This window comes from Dipodomys spectabilis, unplaced genomic scaffold, assembly GCF_019054845.1.
Source record: "Dipodomys spectabilis isolate Male_0828 unplaced genomic scaffold, ASM1905484v1 ptg000067l, whole genome shotgun sequence".
NCBI lineage: Eukaryota > Metazoa > Chordata > Mammalia > Rodentia > Heteromyidae > Dipodomys > Dipodomys spectabilis.
This window is the reverse complement of record NW_024870744.1, coordinates 1,510,548-1,532,605: the sequence shown is the minus strand read 5'-3', so window position 1 is coordinate 1,532,605 and position 22,058 is coordinate 1,510,548. Positions and strand designations below refer to the sequence as shown.

The window sequence follows — 22,058 nt, the reverse complement described above, 5'->3', positions numbered from 1 at the left end:
GGCTGAAGGCTGGGGCTAGGCAGCATCTAGTAGCTGCCCGCTCTTCCCAACAATTACCATAGATCACACTATGTGGTTGTCATCTTCCAGACTGACATTCCAACATTCCTGAGACTGATCCCATTTCACAGGCAAGGAAACTGAGGCCCAGAGGAGTGAAGTCACTTGTGTAAGGCTTCAATGGCTTAGAACCCAGGTTGATGTGACCATGAGCTCAAAGTAGTAGGAGGCCATGTTTGGTGCTCCCTTAGATTCTTCCTGAGCACTAAACAGCTGCCCATACTTTTACAACACGCTGGTGCAGGCAGAGCACTTTAAAGACCTGCACTTGTCCAGGTATCACAACAACCCTATGCTGAGAAATCCAGTCTTAGCTCCATCCCAGGGAAGAGGCCTCTGAAGACCTGTGTAAGCGACACAGCTAGGAAACAACAGAGCTCAGGTTCTCATAATCAAGGAGGAAATATAGAGGAGTGGAGGAGGGGAGGGTGGGGGGAGAATGCCCGCAGGTATGCTTCCCCATTAAGTAAATAAATCTGAAGCCTGAGGAGGCGAGGCAGTGTCTGGTGGGTGGCATAATATGTTGGGTGTCTTGTGCATCCAGACTTGGGTGTGCTGGGGTACAGCCCTGATGACAAAGGTCCAAGTGTCCTGGAGGAGATCATGGGGTTTCCTCTACTTCACATATGCTCTTCACTCGGGGGTGACACTTGGGGCTATTCAGTCCAAGCTCCTCCAGGGTCAGAGAAGCTCTCAGAAACCTGTCTGATGCGTGCAGGGGTCTGTGAGCAGACAGTTGAGTCTACCACTCTAAGGAATCAGTTGAGCAAGGCCCCCGTCCCGGCCCCCCAGCAGCGAGGTTTGGGATCTGGGTGGTTTTGCTCCCACTGGAGTAGTTACAATACCTGCAAGATCTTCCTTGGAGGAGACCAGCCTTGGGGAGCTGCTTCCCGGTTCAATTCTGAGCGACAGTCTGCAAACAAAGATTTTTATAAGATCAGAGAGGCCCTAGGGGGTTGGGACAGGATGTGTGTGTGTGTATATGTGTGTATAGGTGTGTAAGATCTGCTCCTGATCACAGCCCTCCTCCCTCTGATGTCTCAAAGAGCTTTCCATGATGAGGAAGCAGGGGTCTGGAAGGCAGATAAATGGGCAGTGGTGTTAGTTCTCTCAACAATCCTGCAAAAAAGAACATTTCATAGTCAAGGAAACTGAGAAATGGTTAAGCAGATTCCTTCTTCAAATTCATGGGCTAACATGTGGGTCTTTCTGATGGAAAGGAAGGCTCCAAGGAGCATGACTGGCAAAGTGGCGTGTCCTTTTGTGGTGTGGAGAGAGTCCCAGGAGGTGAAGGACACCCCACGCCCACATATATGAAGCAGGGGTAGGCCTCCTATTCCTTCAGGCTCATCCCCAGAAGAGGGGCACCTAGGATCCAGCAGGAGGGAACCCCCACGCACACATGAGAGAAGAGGCAGATGCCACCCAAGCATCGCCACAGAAGGTGGATGGGAGTAAAATGGAGACAAGGGCCCAGCAACATGGTAGACCCTGAATCATCAAAGATGGAAAGAGAAAGGAAGGGAGAGTGCTGCCTCTTGGCTGGACCCAGGAGGCAGGCCTGGGGACAAGGAGAGCCCCTCAGGTGTTTGAAGTAGAAGAAAGACTCACCAAAGATGTGAGCTGAACAAAACCAAACTTGAAAAGTGCAATGCTGAAACAAAGAAATCAGATGAAATGGAGACTGACAGAAAGGACCAAATCAAAGACTGAAACCAGAGAGGGCTGGTGGAATATCTCAGTAGAAACAGACCACCCAGGGACCGACAAAAACTGAGGAGGAGACTGCAGCTTCAGAGGGCAGAGAACACCCAACACATGATCTCTGTGAGACAGAAGCCAAGAGCTGACGCGGAAGAAGCCAGACAACCACCACTGGTGCTCATCTGCAGTGGAGAGAGAAGCCCAGCACAGTGAAGGGAGGTTTTTCTGTAAAGGACCCACTACTCCGAGGTCTTCCCAACCTGAGCTTCTGAACTTCCCAGATCTCATCACCCTCCAAGGCACCTCGTCTATAAACTACGTTCAAGAGGGAAAACAACCAACAATTGAGAATGCCTACAACAGAATCCAGTGCCAGGAGGCACAAGGCAGGGAATTCAGGCTTGGGGGAGAGCAGAGGGTGGCTGGCAAAGCCAGGCCCATTGGACACACACGTTTCCATGGAGAACTCAAGGAACTGTGATGGAGAAAAGGGGAGGACCCTGGTTCCTGATGAAATCCAGCTAAATAAGGGATTGATGTAAAATACAGACTACAGGAACAGAGAAGCTGCCGAGGAACAATGGTGGTAAGAACGAATTCTTTCAAAGTATGCAACGGTAGGAACTAGGATCTCTAACATGGTGTTAATGTTATAAACTTGGACTAAGTGATGCGCAAATAGCACAATTAACAAAGATCTGGAAGATGTTGAAGAGGAGGAGGAGGAAAGAGGAGAAGGAAGGGGAGGAGGAGTAGGAGGAGTGGGAGGATCGGCAGTGCTAACAGTTTCTAGCCAGAGCCAACGGGGAAACCTAGTTATGAGGACCCTGACTGACTCAGGCCTCCTTGTGTTTTTCCTGACTCCTACTATAAATTTTAGAACATTCTTTTAGGAAATAATACCTCTTGAAATACAGAAATATTTAGAACAGCAATTCCTTGCCTTTTATTTCCATTCCTTTTCCTGGCCAATGAAAAATTAAATAAGTATTTTAGGTTAACAATACTAAGGGTAGGGCCAGGGATGTAGCTCCGTGGTACAGTGCTTGCCTACCATGTCCAAAAGTGGCCCTGGGTTTCATGCAAAACATCTTAAAAAAAAAAAAGTCAAGGGTAATATGATCTGACTTTTTCCAACATTTCAAATTTACTTGCCAGTGCTAGAGATTCAGCTCAGGACCTTGATCTTGCTGATCAATTACTCAATTACTTGAGCCGCACTTCAGCCCTTTTGGCTTCAGGTTATATTTCACACTTCTTGCCTGGGCTAGCCCTGGCTCACAATCTTCTTCCCTATGCCTCTGCTCTAACTAGGATTATAGCTATGCACCACCACACCCAGATTATTTTTTGAAATGGGGTCTTGCTAGGTTTTTACTTACAATGGTTTCAAACAGTGTTCTTCCCCAATCTCTGCCTCCCAAGTAGCTCTATTAGTACTGTCCACAACTTGAATCCATTTATCCTTGTTTATGTATATATAATGGACATGCTTTCTTGGTGGTTGGACTTCGGGTAATTTTAAATCAATAAAATAGATTAACAGCTAAGGAAGACAAAGCATTGGTTGGGCTTCTTGGTATGGTTTCTCAAAGCAGATTGGGACAGGATGATGGAAGTACAATGTCATCGATGTCTGACCAAGCCTGAAGCCTTGGGGGTGGAGAGCCAGCTTCCAGATGTGAGTTGTCTAGGAACTGTGTACTGGTTGATCCTCATAGGCTCCCTACCTCCTGCCACTCCAAATAGGACCCTTTTCTGGGTTTTCCCATTCTGGCCACAACAAAGGGCCTCTGTAAACCCCAGGCTGGCTGCAAACCTAGGGGTACTTCATGTCCTTCAGAATAGAAGGAGTAATTACTCATAATCTGTAGCTTGCCAAGGATTGTCTCATGGTCACAAGTATTTATAGACCCTTTTCTCTCTAAAGCATATTAATGTTAATGAAAAACTACTGTCTTTTTAATCACAAAACTGGTACATGAATGGAAAATATTATCCCAGAAACTAAGTGGGAATAATTTCACACTCCAGGCCACTCTTTTTAGGAACAGCAAATGCTCTGTAAATAAAATGAGCTCAGTTTGTGATGAACATAATTTTAATGGTGACTTCTAGCTTTTATCTGTGTTTTTTATTATTATGCAATAGATCACAATTTTATATTATTCTTTATTATGACAAATTATTTTATAATAATAACTAAGACATTATGTTCCCAAAGATCTTTAGAACCACACAGGGAGCTATGAGAAAAGACGAATCTCTGTCTCTACACTACATGCCTGGGTAGTTAGGAAGTGTTTTATTCAGGTAGCCCTGACCTGACACACAGCCAGAGTGGTGAGCTCTTGTTCAGAGCTCAGGTGTCTCCTTCAGGTGGACACTAAATAGCTCCTCCCCAAATCTCCTGAGCAATGCTAGTGGCTAAGGTTTTGGAAGCTTTTGCTGACTTAGATAAATACCAAGGAATCAGGAAGATAAGCTTTGTGTAGGGACAAACTAGAAGATTCAAAGAAATTGCGGCATACTGGAAACATTATGACAAGTAAGACAAGATATAGAAAAATACCTATAAAGTGACATTTAGATGGCAAATGATCCATTTCAAGATACTGGGCCTTGCCTCTTTTTTTCTTTTCTTCTTTTTTATTGTTGTTATAAAGGTGATGTACAGAGGGGTTACTGTTTCATAAGTCAGGTAATCAGTATATTTCTTTTTTGGCAGTGTCACCCCTTTCTTCCTTTGCTCTCTGAGCCCTGTTTCTTATCAGGTTCTTTGACAAAGAATGGAGGTTCTTAGTTGACTTCAACCTCAAGAGGAGCCAAGAGGACATTCAACCAATATGGCAACAAAACATCCTCTCCCCGAATGCAAAGCAATGCTGGACAAATTCCCAAGGCCACCAATGAAGAAGGAACTGAGAATCAGAGCAGGAAAGATGAATCCAAGTAGAAGACGAACCAAAGGGTCTACAGAGCTATTTCTAAGAAGAGGGTCTACCTATAAGGGGTAGGGGTGGGGGACACAGGAATAGTGGTGGAGGCCATGGCCAGTGCAAGACAGAAGAGTCCTGCAAGGAACTGAGATCTACAAAACATGGAGAACTCTGCTTGTTCGTGTGGAGATATAGCCAGAAAGCCACCACTGGCAAGAAACAGAGATGCAAGCCAGTGCCATGACTCGTGTGAAGTACACATGCATACCTCCAAGGTCATGTGAGAAGGCTGCACTGAGACATAAACCAACAGCTGCCTTGGGCCAGGGGCCTTGTGGGTGGGGGCAAGTTGGGTATGGGGGCTGATTGCTGTGGGTTCAGGGAGTGGTCTCACTACCTGAAGCGTTGTGGGTAATGGGACCTGGGAGACCTGCACCAGGCTGTTCATTGGTCCCAATAAGGACCAGGCTGCCACAGGGATCCAAGTGCTGAGGACAACAGCACTTGGAGTTGGGTAGGCCAGAGTCAGGAGTGGGAGGGGACTTACTTGTAGTTGTCATCTTCCACAAACTTCTGGAGCTCTTCAATGTAGCGAACTGACTTCAGGTACTTCTGCACGTGGGGCAGGGTGGTAAGGTGATCTGAAAAATACCAAAAAAACCCCAGAGGCTCCAGTCTCAGAGCCCAAAGTAGTGGCCCACTGATTTCCCTCTGGATTCTCCCAGTTCTCTAGCCAAGAAGCTGAGGCCTCCATTCAGAGCTCTAAACTGGGAAAAGATGGTGCCCACTTCCAGATCACACCAGAACTGGGAATCTGTTCCTTTACCAGGTTTCGCCTAGGGATAACCGACAAGCCCCCGTGACTGCCTACCATGTGTGTGACACCAATGAAAGACCCATAGAGCTCAACTGAGACAGTAGCTGTGGCTGGAGCTGCTGATCAACTCAAGTCCTGAGAAGAAAGGAGGGGCCTGACACCAGAGCCAGGATCTACACAAGGTGACTTGCAGTGACCACTTGTTCTAATCTTCACCCCACATCTTATGTGGGAGAAATAATGTCCCTATTGTCCACAGGAAGAGACAGACCACAGACAAAGGATGCATTGCTGAGTGGCAGAGCCGGGCATTGACCCCAGGTCATCTCAAGCTTATGTTGCTTCTCTTTCATAGAGTGACTGACACCAGGCCCTCTCCCCTGACCCTCATGGTCACTGCACTCCTGAGAGGTTCTATGGTGCAACAGACATGTCAAGGGGAAGGCGGAGGGAGAGGAGGGCTTGGAATGGAGCAGAGGAGTAGGGAGAGCCCTCATTTTCTAGGCTTTGAGAATCTTGAAGGCCAGCCTCTAAACTGAGATTCTGAACATTGTTTTGTTTATTTAATGCCTCAGTCCTTGTCTCTGAAAAGAGGACAATGACACCTGCTTTACAAGCTGATGATGGGTGGGATGGCATGGGGGGGGCACGCAGGAATCACAGTGGGAAAAGCAATGTTCTCTGAACTCTGGGTAATGTGAGGGACTGCACTAAGGACTTAGCAAGAGCATAGCCTATTTTCACACCCAAGTGAGCTTGGACAGGACAGAATGACTTCAAGTGGCAGCATGTGAGTCTGCCTGACCCTATGTCCAGTATCTATGACTGTTCTGATGGCCAGTGGGACAAGGTGCTGGCCTGTCTGTAAGTTGAGGCACTGGGAGAGAAAGTGCTCACCTGATCTGGACTGTGGATCTGCCATCCCATCGTGGGAAGTGTGTGAGCCCACCCTGGCTCCACTGTGCTGCTCCTAAATGGATGCTATAGTTCTCGTACCCTGTGCGTGCAGGTGGGGCTGGCTTGTTTCTTTCACCCTCTTGGTTCACCCAGACTTGTACTCCTCTACCCTCTTGTGAAACCCCTGCTTTAGAGAGGCACATTCTCCCCTCTGTTGTTCATGACTTCTGCCTGGTGGCTTGCACCCACTCATAAAGGAGTAGGGCACATGGCTCACAATTCAGTTCCACATTCATAAATCTACCATCTTCTTGGATGAAATCAGTGTCTTCGTGGATTCAGCATTCTGACTTCTCAGTTCTAATAACCTTTCTTCCATCCATTCCCAGCACCTGCTGTTACAGGTGGTGACACATGGATCTGGCCATGTGTAGCAGAGCCTGGCCAGCGGCTTACCAAGTCATTCCCCCTTTCCTTCATACCCACAGCTAGGGTATATGGCATTGCCTCCTGTGACAGAAATGATGTATACCTTTTGCAAGTTTGGCCCATAAAACCCACCCTGTATGCTTCTCTGTCTTCTGCTGCTGCCACCTGGGTGCATATGTGGAGGCTTCTGGGCTGATAGGAGGCAGCAGAGTCACAGGTGGAAGGAGTCTCCTCCTAAATCTGCTTGGAGGAGAGCACCTGAGAACTGCCCGCCAAGCCTTTCATGAATGAGTGCCCCAGAAACCACAGATCTGAGCTCTACACTCACTGAACAGTCTTCTTAGTAACTAAGCCATTTTTGGCTTGTTTTCCCCATCTGCAATATAGCAATAATCCTATCTAGTTCACAGAGATCAAACCGATGTGTAGAGGATCTGCTAAACATTTGGAACAGAAGATTGTAAAATAAAGAGCTTTGTGAGGACTGCCAGGTTTCTGGAGCTTTCTAATGATTAAGATGCCGGATCCAAATTTCAATGATACAGGGTTTCATAATTCCAACAACCAAGGGTACTCACCGTAGCTGCAGGAAACTTGTAAGTCAGCAATTATTCGTAAGATGTTGTTCATCTGATTGGATCTTTGTTCATTTTCCATGATGCTCCCAGAGGCAGGATATGCAGAATCAATGTAGATTAAATCCAGAAGATAGATCCCTAAAATTAAAGAAGATATTTAATTATGGAAAGAGTGCATGGCTAATCACAAGAGATGAGCACAAGCAGCCCTGCTCTGTAAGAAGGAAGAAAGCATGAAACCAGAGACACTATTTGGGCTTGAATTCCAATTCTGACTGCTCAGTTTTCATACAGACTGCTCAACTATAAATCAAACATCTGAGCAACAACCAAAATGATGCTGGTGGGTTTGAGTTTTAGCATTTCTGGCTCACACAGTTTCCAACAATAAGCTTTGCCTTGTAACAAAGTAAGATAAAATGGACCTGAAAAAGATACATATTGATGGTTTTCAACTAATAATGCTTAGTAGGTCTAAGGTGTCATGTACAGGAGAATACAAACATACACAATCACAAAAAACACAAATTAATTAAGCAACAAAGTAAGCAATTTAAAATGGGACATCTGGAAAGAGAGGTGTGGTTTAAACTGTAAAGTACCAGTCTTTGAGTGAAAAACGGGACACTTCTCAGTCCAAAAATTAACACCAGCCAGAGACTTCGCTCAAAGGCATGTAATAAGAAAGTAAGTTATATGATATGAAAGCATGACTATGACAGGTCAGTGATGCAGAGGTGAGGGGCCTCAGGACAAGTCTTCTGTGGGGAGAGGGAAGAAGACTGGCTCCACAGCTCAGCTGTACTTCAGTCTGTCTGGAGATGTGGGCAGACAGAGGGCCACATGTGTTTCTAGCAGCTCTCTGTGGTCCCACCTATAAAGCAGTGCAGGGCAAACAAGGAAAGATGGTATCAGTGAAAACCCAGCTGATGGAGAAGATCCATTGATTTCAAATTTAAGTTCATGGAGCACCATCTCACTAAACCCCACTAAGCAAAAAACTGCTAAAAATGAAGGTGAATTCAACAAAGCCACAAACACATATGCATATAAACATATCTGTGCCTATATATGCACATGTATATGTACATTGGTATGTGTGTATCTATGATATAGTATTATAATAACAAAATCTATAAACTTGGTTCTATATAAATAAAAATACAGTTATTGCCGGGCACCAGTGGCTCACGCCTGTAATCCTAGCTACTCAGGAGGTTGAGATCTGAGGATCATGGTTCAAAGCCATCCTGGGCAGGAAAAGTCCATGAGACTGTTATCTCCAATAAACCACTAGAAAACTGGAAGTGGCTCAAGCGGTAGAGCACTTGCCTTGAGCTGAAGAGCTGAGGGATAGCGCCCAAGCCCAGAGTTCAAGCCCCATAACCAACAACAACAACAAAAACCAAACAAACAAACAAAAATCAGTTATTTTCAAATACCTATGGAAAAGTTACAAAATCTGATTTATACTATATTACAAAGAGAAGCTCACTGTTGGGCATAGATTTATGCCTAAATCCTAACTATTCTTGAGGTAGAGGTCAGGAGAATCAAGGTTCCAGGCAAAAAAAAATTCATGACCTCCTTCTCAACCAATAAAAGCTGGGCATAACAGTATTGCCTGACATCCCAACTACATGGGAAATAGGAGCATCTTGGTATAGGACAGCCTGGGCATAAAGGCAAGATCCTATTTTTAAAAAATCACTAAAGCTAAAAGGGCTGGGGGTACGGCTCAAGCAGAATGCCTGCCTAGCAAGTACCAAGGGCCTGATTTTTTTTTGCAGTACTGAAAAAAGAAAAGAAAAGGAAGGTAGGTAGGTTGTGAAGTCCTAAAAAATTAAATGTCTCACATTATTTTTGACTATCCTATGATAAACTTAAGATTTAAATATAGGAAAATTCTAATTACTTGAAAACATATACACATACACACTCATCAGTAATTTATAGGTTAAAAAAACCCTAAAATAAAAGATCTATTTGAAGACATGACAATGAGAACACTACATATTAAAAGTATAGCTCTGGCCAAAGTGGTCATCAGAGGAAAACTTTTAGCCTTAAGAGTTGATATTAAATTACTAAGGATTTTACAGACATGGGAATTAACCTGATACTTAGTGTAGGAGTTTTGCCTGGATGGTTGAGAATTACCCAGAGAATTACATTGACATTTATTATCTTATGTGTCCTTCCAACAATGCATTCTGTAGAGGATGAAAAGGAAAACTCAGAGAGGGTTTATAAACTGCTTGAAGCCACACAACTGGTAAATGGAAATGGTTGTCAAATCCCGTTCCACCTCCTCTGTCACTACAGTGGACCACTATGCTCTGAGTCATTTCTCTGCTTCTAAAATAGCTCATTGTTACGGGAAACTGTTAAATCACAGAAACATATGCTAGTACTTCTCATAGGGGCCATATCCACATCCTTTCTTCCTGGCGGCACCATTTTCAAAATCTTAGCAATTGGAAACAATTTTCCTTGTATAGAAGCTCCAAGCTTGGTAAGTTTGAGTCCACCAATTTTATACTTTCTTTTGACTTTACTTTTCCTCTTCCCTCTTAAAAATGCAACTCCCTGAGGATTCCACAACGGCAATCCTGAAAATCCCATTACTGCTTCAACCACAACAAAAAGCTGGTGCTAAGCAGGGAAGGAGGGCTGTGGGCCATGAGGCAGCAGGGTTCCAGATGCACGAACACTCCAGCTTGCTGATTCAGAGAGGCTGGGCGAAAGGAGGGCAGGCCCAGGAGCAGAGACACTGCAAATCAGGGTAAGGCCAGAGGGTCGACTACAAGGCAGAACTTATTCCCCCCAGAAGGAGGGCGAGACAGAGACACTAAGGAGCTGCCCACAGCCTCAGAGCCTCACACGTGTGCTGGTGTCTTTACTAGCTCTTTCTGGTGGCAGCTCCAGTGTTTTCCTATTCAACATTGGAAACACAGGAGAAGCAGCCCCTTCTCAAAGAGCACCTCCGTTTGGCGGGCTCCCCTATGCTACCCCATGAGGACAATGTGGCCCTTGTGCTTGTTCTGTGGTCCTGGAGGATTCTGAGCAGTAGTGCTCTACATACAGAGGCTAGAGCAGTGCACCTACAAGAGACAGCATGCCATTTCTGCACAGCTCCTCCCCCTGCTCTGACCCTCTTACATGAACCCTAGAGACACGAGTGTCTCACTACTGCATAAGAGATGGAGAGATGGAGTCCACTGACATGCCCACAATTCTCCTCTGCAAAGAGGAACCACCACATAGATAGCCCTGCACTCCCACAACAAACATGATCACGGTTCAAGGGAAGCTTTGTGTGTCATATTAGTCCATGATAGGAAATATTTACATACATGAAGCATAGTGAAATTATAAGAATAACCACCTCTGGCAGAGGCCATGCCAGGCACTGTGCAGAGCGCTCTATAGTGGTCACAGCAATTCAAACAGATGCTTGTCTGTATCACTTGTATACCAACTCTTGACTTGACACCAGACCTAAGGCCCTGAGAATGGGAACGGGTCCTGTTTTTGAGTGTCCCAGCATCTGGAACAGGACACCCAGGAAGTTTGTGGTAAAAATCAACTGAAAAAGGCGAAAATGAGGGAGGGGGTAAAACTGTTCATAAAGAAATGAACTCATTATCTTACTTACATAACTGGAGCCCTCTATACATCACCTTTACAATAGAATTTAAATTTTATATAAAAAAATGAATGTGTGTTTTGCTTGGCCCATACGACAATCTTATGAAGCATATCTTGGTTACCCTTGGCTTATAGCCAAAGAAGGAGATACTGACTCAAATGTTGATGAAACTGCTAATGTTCACAGAGTACATACTAGCTAGGTGCTAAACTAAGAGCTTGGGCTTGAGTACTGAGTTGTAAGAACACTGTTGTCCTGGGGGTTTTATCGGACTCTTACAGAGGAAGGAACAGAAGGTGAATGAGATTATATAGTAGAGAAGTGGTAGAGGCAAGATTCCCACACTGGTCTGTCTTGGCTGCTATACTGTTGGTTGGTTCTTCTTTTACTCCAGCAACATCTGCTGGCACCAGAGAGTCAGTGAGGTGAGACAGGGACATAGCAGAACCCAGGGGACCTAAGCTCTTCCTTCCTGATTCCTCCTTTGGGATCACCATTATGTAGGAGGGGTCGTGATGGCACTGTGGCTACCAGTACCACCTACTGCTTTCCACCTCCCTCATCTGTCTTAGCTCCTTTTGTCAGTGGCCCACCCAGGCTTGAGGGCCCTGCCAGCTCTGCCACATGACAGGCAGCTGCAGTATAAGAGAGAGAATGTGGCACTTAGAGCCAGGAGACTTGGAGCACTGATTCTGTCACCTACCAACTGGGTGGCCTCAGATAAGTCTGTCTGCTTCCCAGGGCCTCAGTTTCCTTGACTGTGAATGGGGAAGTGTCTGCTGTTGAAGGACTCTCCTGGCCTAGGGATAGGACCACCAGAGTGGCTAAGAAGCCAGGCTAACCCCAACTTGGCTTCCTTGTGAGGTCCTGCTGGGAGTGGCAGTGGGATGTCAATGGAGGGGTGGCCCAGCTGTGTTTGCCATAGCCATGAATGGTGCCCAGATGCCAGCCACAGCCACATGGGGGCCACCCCTGGCTGGACCAGTCCTGGCAGTGTCCATCTGGATTAGGACAGCACAGCTCCTGTTTCCATGTACACAGACGACACTACACTGTTGGCCCCTGAAGATGCAGAGTAATAAGACCAGCCTGGGGCTTTGGCTGCCATGGAGTTGAGTAGCGCCAAGGACTGGGTTAGACTGGGAGGGGCCCACATGGGGTGGGGATGAGTGAGGGACAGCTGAACGGCAAGGGTGGGCCCTGCTGGGCTCACAGGACCTTCACAGCACCGTGAGCAGGTATTCTCACCCCTTCTCGCCCCTCCTCGCCGTACAGGTGAGGAAACAAGCTTGGGGAGAAAGGTGGCTGGGCCAAGATCACACAGCTCTCAGAAAAGCTAAATTGGACCTGTCTGATTTCAAAGGTTTATGACAGAGAACAGTGCTGGGGCGGGGACCCTGCCAATTCTGCCTCCTAACCTGGACTCAAGCTTCCCACCAGAGATGTCCACAGGACGCCCGGGCCCAAGGAGAGGGCGCCAGGCCGACAAAGGAAGTGCTCTCCCAAACAGACCCCTGCTATGAGTCTGAGGGACACCGCGGGCCCGTGGTGGTGCAGAGCCCTCTGCGAGCCCAGTGCTCATGGCTTGGCTGAGCCAAGGCCCGTGGCTGGCCCGGGCTTCCCGCAGGCCCAGGGACTCACTGCACCCTTGTTCTCCCATCGCCAACCCGTCTCGCTTCCAGCCCGAGTCTGGTTTTGGTTTTTCTCACATGGATATCTTTTCAAAAAGGAAAATTCTGCTGTGTTGAGGGGAAAAAACAGCACACACACACACACACACACACACACACACACACACACACACGCACGCACACACACCCTTCCGCAGCATCGTAATGAAAATGGTCTGCATTTCCATCTTATGCTTTCTATTTTTTTCTCTTTTTCAGTTTCAAGATAAAAGACTCCCCCAACCCCCACCCCCATTCTCCTACTCTGCCTAAAAAGACGACTTTCAGAATTCAGGAATAAAGAGTGCTGGCACCCAGAGCTACACTTGTGTGGTTCATGACATAAACTGTCCTGATAAGTTCCAAGTGAAATAACAGAGCAAATGCTTATTAGGGTTTGCGTGGTCTTTAAGATAGCATAAAACAATGCCATTTTCTGCAGGCTGGTCTGACTCCCTAAGAAAAAGAAGACTGTGAGTATTAATTTGTGTCTGCCAATTGATTCCACACATGCAAAGCAGTAACTCTAGAATGAATCCTATGTAAGCCTTATGAGAAAGAAGCCTGTTGGACGTTTACTGTCATGGAGACAAATGTTTGCCATGTCTGCAGAAAGTGGGCAGCTCGGCCCCAACAGTCACATGTCAGGTGGTGAGAAGCCATGTTTTTTTCAGAAGAACACGTGGCCTCATTTATGTCTTGCTGTTGGTGGCTCATGAATCATAAAGGCACGTGGGCGAAGTCCTGCAGTCTGGACAGAATCCTGGGGTCCAGGAGAGCCAAACCTTGGCCAAGTTCCCGGAGGTGAAATGAGGATACAGCCATAAATCTTCTCAGCTCTGGGGCTTATCCAGCAATCTATAGGGGCAGAAAATAACTACTGTGTATAATAATCCTTCTCCCCTCCCCCCCTCAGTGCTAGGATGGCACAGCACATGCTGGGTTTCTGATCAAGAGAGAAAGGGGTCAAGAAGGCATCAAGCTGGCCACTGTTAATGGGCTTATTTTGTGATAGGCACTGTGTTCCATGTATCATCTCATTTAATTCTTCAATAACTTTACTGGCACAGGAAAAGAAGCTGACACTTTGGTCTGTCCAACATCCACTTCTTATTCTTTTGGAAATGGCCCTCGATCTTCCTTGGGGAAAATTGTACCTCCCACACTCATAATCCCTGTGGTTTTGGTGGGTCTGGAGCAATTCCACTTCTTTCTCTGCCCCAAGGGTAAAAACAAAATTGAAAAAAAAAATAACTGGTAAAAAAAAAAAGTACTCACCAAATAATTCAGAGATGCAAAGAGAAACTAAAATCACAAATTATATACATCTAATGCAGTGAAAGCCTTGTAACTCTTCTCAGAGAAAAATTCATAGGTTCAAATGCTTTCAATCATAATTGAGAAATTTTAAACAATTAAATGGGTAGGGTACTGGTGGCTCACACCTATAGCTTTTCAGGAGTGAGTAAGATCTGATGTTTAATATTCAGAGCCAGTCTGGGCAGGAAAGTTTGTGAGATTCTTATCTCTAATTAACCAGCAAAAAGCCAGAAGTGGAGTTGTGACTCAAGTGGTAGAGGACTAGTTGGAGCTAAAAAGTTAAGGACAGCAGGGCGCTGGTGGCTCACGCCTGTAATCCTAGCTACTCAGGAGGCTGAGATCTGAGGATCGTGGTTCAAAGCCAGCCCAGGCAGGAGAGACCGTGAGACTCCTATCTCCAATAAACCACCAGAAAACCAGAAGTGGCACTATAGCTCAAGTGGTAGAGCTCTCACCTTGAGCTGAAGAGCTGAGGGACAGTGCCCAGGCCCAGAGTTCAAGCCCCACGGCCAACCAAAAAGAAAAAAAGCTAAGGACAGTGACCAGGGTAAGAGTTCAAGCTCCAGTACTGGCACAATAAATAAGTAAATAAATAAATAGTATTCATTATATAGAATTAGAAAAGGAGCAGGGTGCTGGTGGCTCACACCTGTAATCTTATCCTAGCTACTCAGCAAGCTGAGATCTGAGGGTTGCCATTCAAAGCCAGTCTGGGCAGGAAAGTCCAAGAGACTCTTATCTCCAGTTAACCAGAAGTGGCACTTTAGCTCAAGTGGTAGAGTGCTCACCTTGAGCTGAAGAACTCAGGGACAGCACCCAAGGCCCAGAGTTCAAGCCCCACAACTGACCAAAAAAAAAGAATTAGAAAAGGAATAAACAAGATAAAAAGGAAAACACAAACTATAGAAGCAGAAATGATGAAACTTTATAAATCAAAAGCCCAATAGAGTGATAAAATGAAAAGTTTTATCTTTGGTATGTATGACTGAGAAAATAAGAAAAAATACAGCATGATTCTACACTTGGAATTCTGTCATTATAATTGTATAGTTATAATTAAATAACTATAATTTTTCTGACAATATATTTACATACCTAGATGAAACAAATGTTTACTAGGAAAATTAATCTTTTCAGAAGTCTCAAGAAGAGAAATAAACTTGAATAACCAAAAAAGAGAAAAATATTAGTATTTAAAAAGATAATATAGTTAAAAGTACATTATTTAGCACATTATTTATTAAACTCATCCATAAAACTTTGAAAGAAACACTAAAAGTCTTTCTTAAGAATCTGGAATAACTATTATATTAAAATGTGGCAGAGGGAGCATTAAAAAAAAAAAAAGAAACCAAGATCATTAATGAAGACACAGAGGAATCATCTGAAATACTCTTTTTGGTCAGGTGCTGGTGGCTCCTGTAATCCTAACTACTCAGGGGGCTGAGATCTGCGGATTGAGGTTTGAAGCCAGCCCAAGCAGTAAAATGCATGAGGCTCTTTTCTCCAATAAATTACTCAGAAAAAGCCAGAAGTGGTGCTATGACTCAAATAGTAGAGCACTAGCCTTGAGCAAAAGAAGCTCAGAGACAGTGCCCAGGCCCCGAGTTCAAGCACCAGGACTGGTATACACACACAAACACAAAAAATTCTTTCTTCCCTCCTTTCTTCCTTCCCCTCCTTCCTTTTTTTTTTTGGTCAGTTGTAAGGCCTGAACTCTGGGCCTGGGTGCTTCCCTCAGCTCTTCAGCTCAAAGCTAGCGCTCTACCACTTGAGCCACAGCACCACTTGCGGCTTTTTTTTCTGCTTATGTGGTGCTGAGGAATCGAACCCAGGGCCTCATGCATGCAAGGCAAGTGCTCTACCACTGAGCCACCATCCCAGCCCCAGTCACCTTCCCAGCCCCTCCCCCTTCCTTTCTTCCTTTCTCTCATGGTACTGAGGTTTAGGTTTGAACTCAGGGCCACACACTTGGTTTGCTAGCTTGGTGCTCTACCACTGAAACCACACTTCCAGCACTGTTGGAACACTGCTGGCTATTTTGGAGATTGAGTCTCTCAGACTGGTTTCAAACTGTAATCCTCCCATATTTCTACTTCCTAAATAGCTACAATTACAGGAGTAAGCCACAAGCACCTGACTTTAAGTAAAATATTCATATATATATATGTTTTTTATTGTAAAAATACTGTACAAAAGGGTTACAGTTACATGAGTAAGGTAATGAGTACATTTCCTATAGAGCAAGTAAAATATTGTTGAATAAAACTCATCAGAGTTTTAAAATAACAATACTGGCAAATCAAATGAGCAGAATATTAAATAATAACAAACCAAATATATTTAATACAGTAGTGAAAGCATATGACAGTTTGTGATCTTGAGAGATGCTAAAATGACATTGGTAACTTTAATATCCATCCCTGATACTGTACTGAGCTAGAAACAAACTTGTGTAATATGATAAAAGATGTACATTAGAAAATTGTCAATGTTCTTTAAAGCCTTACTAAACAGAAACAAGAATGCCTGCTATACTGGTATCATTCAATACTATCTAGGTGCACGGCCAAAGTGATAAGACAAGACAAAGAAATGTGGAATAAGTATTAAAGATCCATGTAATAACACTGTCATCATTTGCAGGTTACGTGCACTATTTGCAGTTATGTTGTTGATATAGTTCAAGTAATCAATTGAAAAATATTTAGACCTACTAACAAAATTAACTTCATAGTAAAATCATAAACCAAATATCATTTTTATCTACCAACAATCATTAGTGAGAAAATATAATGGAAAGGAGGTCATTCATACTAACAGCAAGCCTAAAATACCTAACAGTGAATTTTTTAAATGTGTAGATTAATGCAAGTAAACTTGTTTGGTAGAAAAATGACATCACATTAGCCAGGCATGGTGGCTCACACTTGCAATTCTAGCTATTCAGGGGGTGGAGACCTGGAAGACTGCAGTTTGAAGCCAGCCCAAAGAAAAAGTCTGGCAGGGTGCTGGTGGCTCACACCTGTAATACTAGCTACTCAGAAGACTGAGCTCTGAGGATCATAGTTTAAAGCTAGCCAGGGCAGAAAATTCCCTGTAAGATTCTCATCTCCACTAAGCTACTCAAAAAAGCTGGAAGTGGTGCTTTAGCTCAACTGGTAGAGCTCTAGCCTTGACCATAAAGCAGCACCCAGACCCTGAGTTCAAGTCCCAGGACTGACACACACAAAAAAGTTCGTAAGATCATATCTCAACCAATAAAAAATGGGCATAGTAGTGTGTGCCTCTCATCCCAGCTAAGTGTAAACACAATTGTAGTCCAGGTCAGTCTGGGGGAAAAAGTAAAATCTTATTTGGTAAATAAAACAAAAAAGGGCTAAGGATTTGCTTAAATGATAGAGTCCCTGCTTAGCAAGTGAGAGGCCTCAAATTCAGACCCCAGAACCACTGAAAACAAAACAAAACAAAAACAACAACCACAAAATTCTTATACTAAAATTAAGTATGCATATGTCATGTGCTTCATCTCTCTTCTTTGGAGAATCTATCTTGCAGAAATAGATGAACATGAACTTTTTCTTTATGTTTTTCTGTAACTGAGTTGCTGCAATAAGAATGGAATATTTTGGTGTGTGTGGGGGCTGGTCCTGGAGTTTGAACTCAGGGCCTGGGTGTTGTCCCTGAACTTTTTTGCTCAAGGCTGGCACTTTACTACTTGAGTCACAGATCAACTTCTGGCCTTTTGCTAGTTAATTGGGATTAAGACTTTCACAGACATTCTTGCCCAGGCTGGCTTCGAATCATGATCCACATATCTCAGCTTCCTGAGTAATTAGGATTACAGGTGTGAGCCATAAGCACCCAGGGAGAATATAATACTTTTTGTGACAAAATACAAACTAACAAAGTAAGCATATCTTAAGGATATGAAAGAAAATGTAAATAAATGGAGAAATATACAATAAGACAACATTGTAAGTCTGTCAATTATTGCCTAGTTAATATACAAGTTTCATGATTCTAAAGTTTGGAATGAAAACTTTTGAAAGAAGTGTGTTTGTCCTAATCAAGCATAAAATTGATTCTGAAGTTCACCTAGAAGAGGAAACACATGAACACATTCCTGATCAGAAAAATGAAGACAGAGCATGCTATGAAATGCCCTGTAACACTGAAGTCATAATGGGGTAAGGGTAGTTCAGTGGCACAGAGCATAAAACCAACAACAGACCCATTCACACCTCTAGAGAAGGATGGATCCTGCAATAAATGGTGCTGAGACAAATGATGGTCTCTCTAGAATAAACTCCAGATGAAATAGAGACTGAAATCTAACAAAAGTTCTAGAATCAAATACAGAAGAATAGTTTTATAATCTTGGGGGACACAAAGGCTTAAGTGTTGCATAAACCCCAAATACATAAAAAAACATACACATCCTTCTTCATGATCAAATCAAATTTACAATGAAGATAAATAATATTATAGAAGATGGGGGCTGGGAAGGTGGCTCAATGGTAGAGCACTTGCCTTGCATGCATGAGGCCCTGGGTTCGATTCCTCAGCACCACATAAGCAGAAAAAAAAGCCGCAAGTGGTGCTGTGGCTCAAGTGGTAGAGCGCTAGCTTTGAGCTGAAGAGCTGAGGGACAGCACCCAGGCCCAGAGTTCAGACCCACGACTGGACCAAAAAAAAGAAGATGGGCTATTTGTGGAAGAGTCTAAAGATATGAAAGATGTTGGTGCCTTACCAATAATCAATGAAAGGATATACTAACATGAGATTGTGTGTATATGATTTATACAAACCAAAATATTGATGATACTTAGTGTTGAGTGTATGGAAATAGTCACTCTTATACAAGGCTGACTAGTGTAAATTAGTAGAAACTTCTGAGAGAATAGTTTGGCAATATTTATCAAAATTTCAAATGCAGATTTTTTAGGATGCAGTGATTTCACTTTCTAGAAGTGAAATATTAATAAAATTAGCCAAAAAATGAGGAATATTCATTGTAGTACTGTTTGCAATTTATAATTGTGAGAAATTGAATGTTCTGGGCAAATTGTTTTATATCCAAGCACTGGAATATCATGCAGCTATTAAAAGAATAAAATATATTTCTCAGAACTGCCATGGAAAAGATAATCTGTAATATAAGATTAAGTGAAAAAAATTAAGTGTGTCTATATTGATATGCAGAGACATACACACGAGAATATACTGTTCCATCACTTGATATTAGCCTTCTGCTGCATATAAATTTTATATTATTTCAGCTTTTAGTTGTAAATATGCACCATTTCAGAAAAAAAGAAGTCAAGATCCTTCCTTTTGTCCTTCTTCTTGCCACTCTTTCCTTTCTTGCTCACACATAAGCAAGCATTGTTTTGGCAAATGATTTTCTGAGCATGCTTAGCTCTTGGTTGAAGACTTAGTCATCAAGGTTAGGCTGGAAGGTCAGACATTTTCTGACTGCCTCTTAACAGAGGAAGCTCATCATCTCTCCCTCATTCCCTTGCCTCTGGCCTCTCCATGTCCAGTCTAGTCTGGACCTCCATCAGACCAGGCCCTTCTCCTATTAAAGTCACTTGGTGATTCCTACCATCTACCAACAAGCAATCTGAGGTCTCCTCAGCAGAGGCAGAGCCTTCTAACTCTCAGTCTCCTCCTCCCTTCACACAGGATGCCCCCAGCCTCTGCACATGTCTTCCCCATCATCATGCTGAACCTTGCATGAGATTTCCTCCCTTGACCGCCTGTACCTCTTTTTCCTTTCTGGCTGCCAGCCAGCTGCCCCTGTGGCCTCAGGACAAGTTGCCCTTTTCTCTGCCACACCATGGATCCTATTCTGAAGGGCAATGGCTGTGTGTTGCACAGCACTGTATGCTCCAGGGCCCAGCACAAAGAGCAGCTAGCAGCTCAGAATCAGTTCTCTTCAGTCTGGTTAGTGGAAGAAAATGACTGTGGCTGCTGGCTACCCCACTCTAGGGATAACCCTGCACTCTACTATCTCTGAGCTAAATACCCTTATTTCTCTGAGTATTCTAAAGGGTGTCCTGAAGAGCTGACATCACCAACAGGAAATGCAAGATGATTCCCCCAGTGGAAGCCTCGGAAACCTGCCTCTATATTGGGTAGAACCAAAGCTGCCCATGTGCCAAGGAAAACAGTCTAGAGCTTGTCTTTCCAATGCTGGCTCCAAGATCTGCTACTGTGCACAGAAAGGCTCCCTGACCGTCTCAGGCCACCAGGATACTGGCCAGAGAGTGAGCTCACAGACAGCCGCTTCAGTTGCCAGAGTATTTTCCATTTCACAAATGCACTTATTTATCTGTGGACACTTGGTACCTAGTCTTTAAGTATACCAAAAATAATGATGGTGGCAAACATATAACTCAGCTTTATTCATTACTCAATGGAAACTCTGCAACCCAACCCCATGTTCCAAGCCTCAGTTACCAATCCCTGCATTCTCTAGGAAATAAGCAACAGATTTTTGAAGGTTAGTTAGATCCAAACTGATTTGCACTTTCTAATAGTAAATTCTTTCCTGACTTTACTGAAGTAAAATGCTGAAGGCCCTTTGGGTCCTCTGGAGGGAAGGCGGCATCTGCCACTTATCTATCTAATCCCTCCCCACTCTTCTCTACAGTGAGAGGATCCATATGAGTCCCCACCAGGCAGTTCTAGGAAAGTTTTGGTGGCAAGGGTTCCTCCTGTTCTGCAGAAGGGTCACCTCCTCCGTGGGTTCCACCCTTCTCCAGAGCACTGTGAATTAGAGGTGCTTGAACCAGTTAAATCTAGCTGGTCCCGGCCTACCTTCCAGCCACCAACTGGTCAGTCTGTAAGCAGAACAGTTTCCACCAAGCCTGAAAGCCAATTTCACTGAGTAGCCAAGCACTCTGGCTCTCAGCCCCACCAGCAGAGGGCGCTAGAAGTAGAGAGTATTATGTTTGGCTTATACTTGTGCAAGTTTGCAGGAGATAGGTCAGAGGAGGAGAGTCTGGGATGTCTCTAGCTGAGTCATGTTTCAAACTGGAAAGCCCATTCTGTCTATATGCAGCCTCTCCCCTGCCCACCAGACCCAAGACCTTGATCCCTGAGCTCTGGGCTCCTGGCCATCTCAGTGAGACTCATCTTTCTGGTTCTGGCCAGTTCTCCAACACTGATTTTATTTTATTTTTTTATTTTTTATTTTTGGTTGGTCATGGGGCTTGAACTCTGGGCTTAGGTGCTATCCCTCAGCTCTTCAGCTCAAGGTGAGTGTTCTGCTGCTTGAGTCACAGCGCCACTTCCGGTTTTCTAGTGGTTTATTGGAGATAAGAGTCTCATGGACTTTCCTTGTCTGGGCTGGCTTTGAACCATGATCCTCAGATCTCAGCCTCCTGAGTAGGTAGGATTACAGGCGTGAGCCACCGATGCCTGGCTTAAACACTGATTTTATTCTGGCTCCTATACTTCCTCATAACTATTATTGTCCCAATAGGCTTTGGGGTCAATGCTGACCTCAGAATACCCCTGGATACACTGTGGAAGGATGCTTCGTGGAAAGAAAGAGGTCAAAGTGGTAAGGAACCTGGCATTTGGTTGCTCAGTAGGGATCTTGAGGTAAAGTAGTGGGTCACTGTGGAGAGGAGAAGCCACAAGGACAGGGTATGAAACCACTCAGTGATGTCCATCATCCTGAAATCCATGTTAGTGCTAAAGGTACTCATGGAGTGGCTTATGCACTTTAGCCACAAACTTAAAGGACAGCCAGACAGGCATAGTCCTAACCTGGCAGAAGAGAGGTGCTGGATTATATGTATTAATTATACAAATAATCAAGGACATGAAAGTGCTCCCAAATGAGACAAAAATGGGTTAGTTATGTTCTTAACCTCTATGGGGTTTATTAATCTGACTTTCCATATCTTGGCCTTTCCCCAACCCCAGAAATGTTAGATAACCTGCCCCAGGTCACTCAAAATACAGGATTCCAACCCA

General features: G+C 44.3%; 1 protein-coding gene across 3 annotated transcripts in view; it reads right to left on the bottom strand.

The window, feature by feature from the left end:
* Ralgps1 (Ral GEF with PH domain and SH3 binding motif 1) overlaps positions 1-22,058 on the bottom strand; it is a 242,208-nt gene that overhangs the window by 35,306 nt on the left and 184,844 nt on the right. For all 3 annotated transcript variants that reach the window (XM_042680986.1, XM_042680987.1, XM_042680988.1), the window contains exons 9-11: positions 7,425-7,562; positions 5,251-5,344; positions 906-973 (exon numbers count right to left, since the gene is read on the bottom strand). In XM_042680986.1, the coding sequence (XP_042536920.1) occupies positions 906-973; positions 5,251-5,344; positions 7,425-7,562 (300 nt within the window). The remainder of the gene's footprint in view (positions 1-905; positions 974-5,250; positions 5,345-7,424; positions 7,563-22,058) is intronic.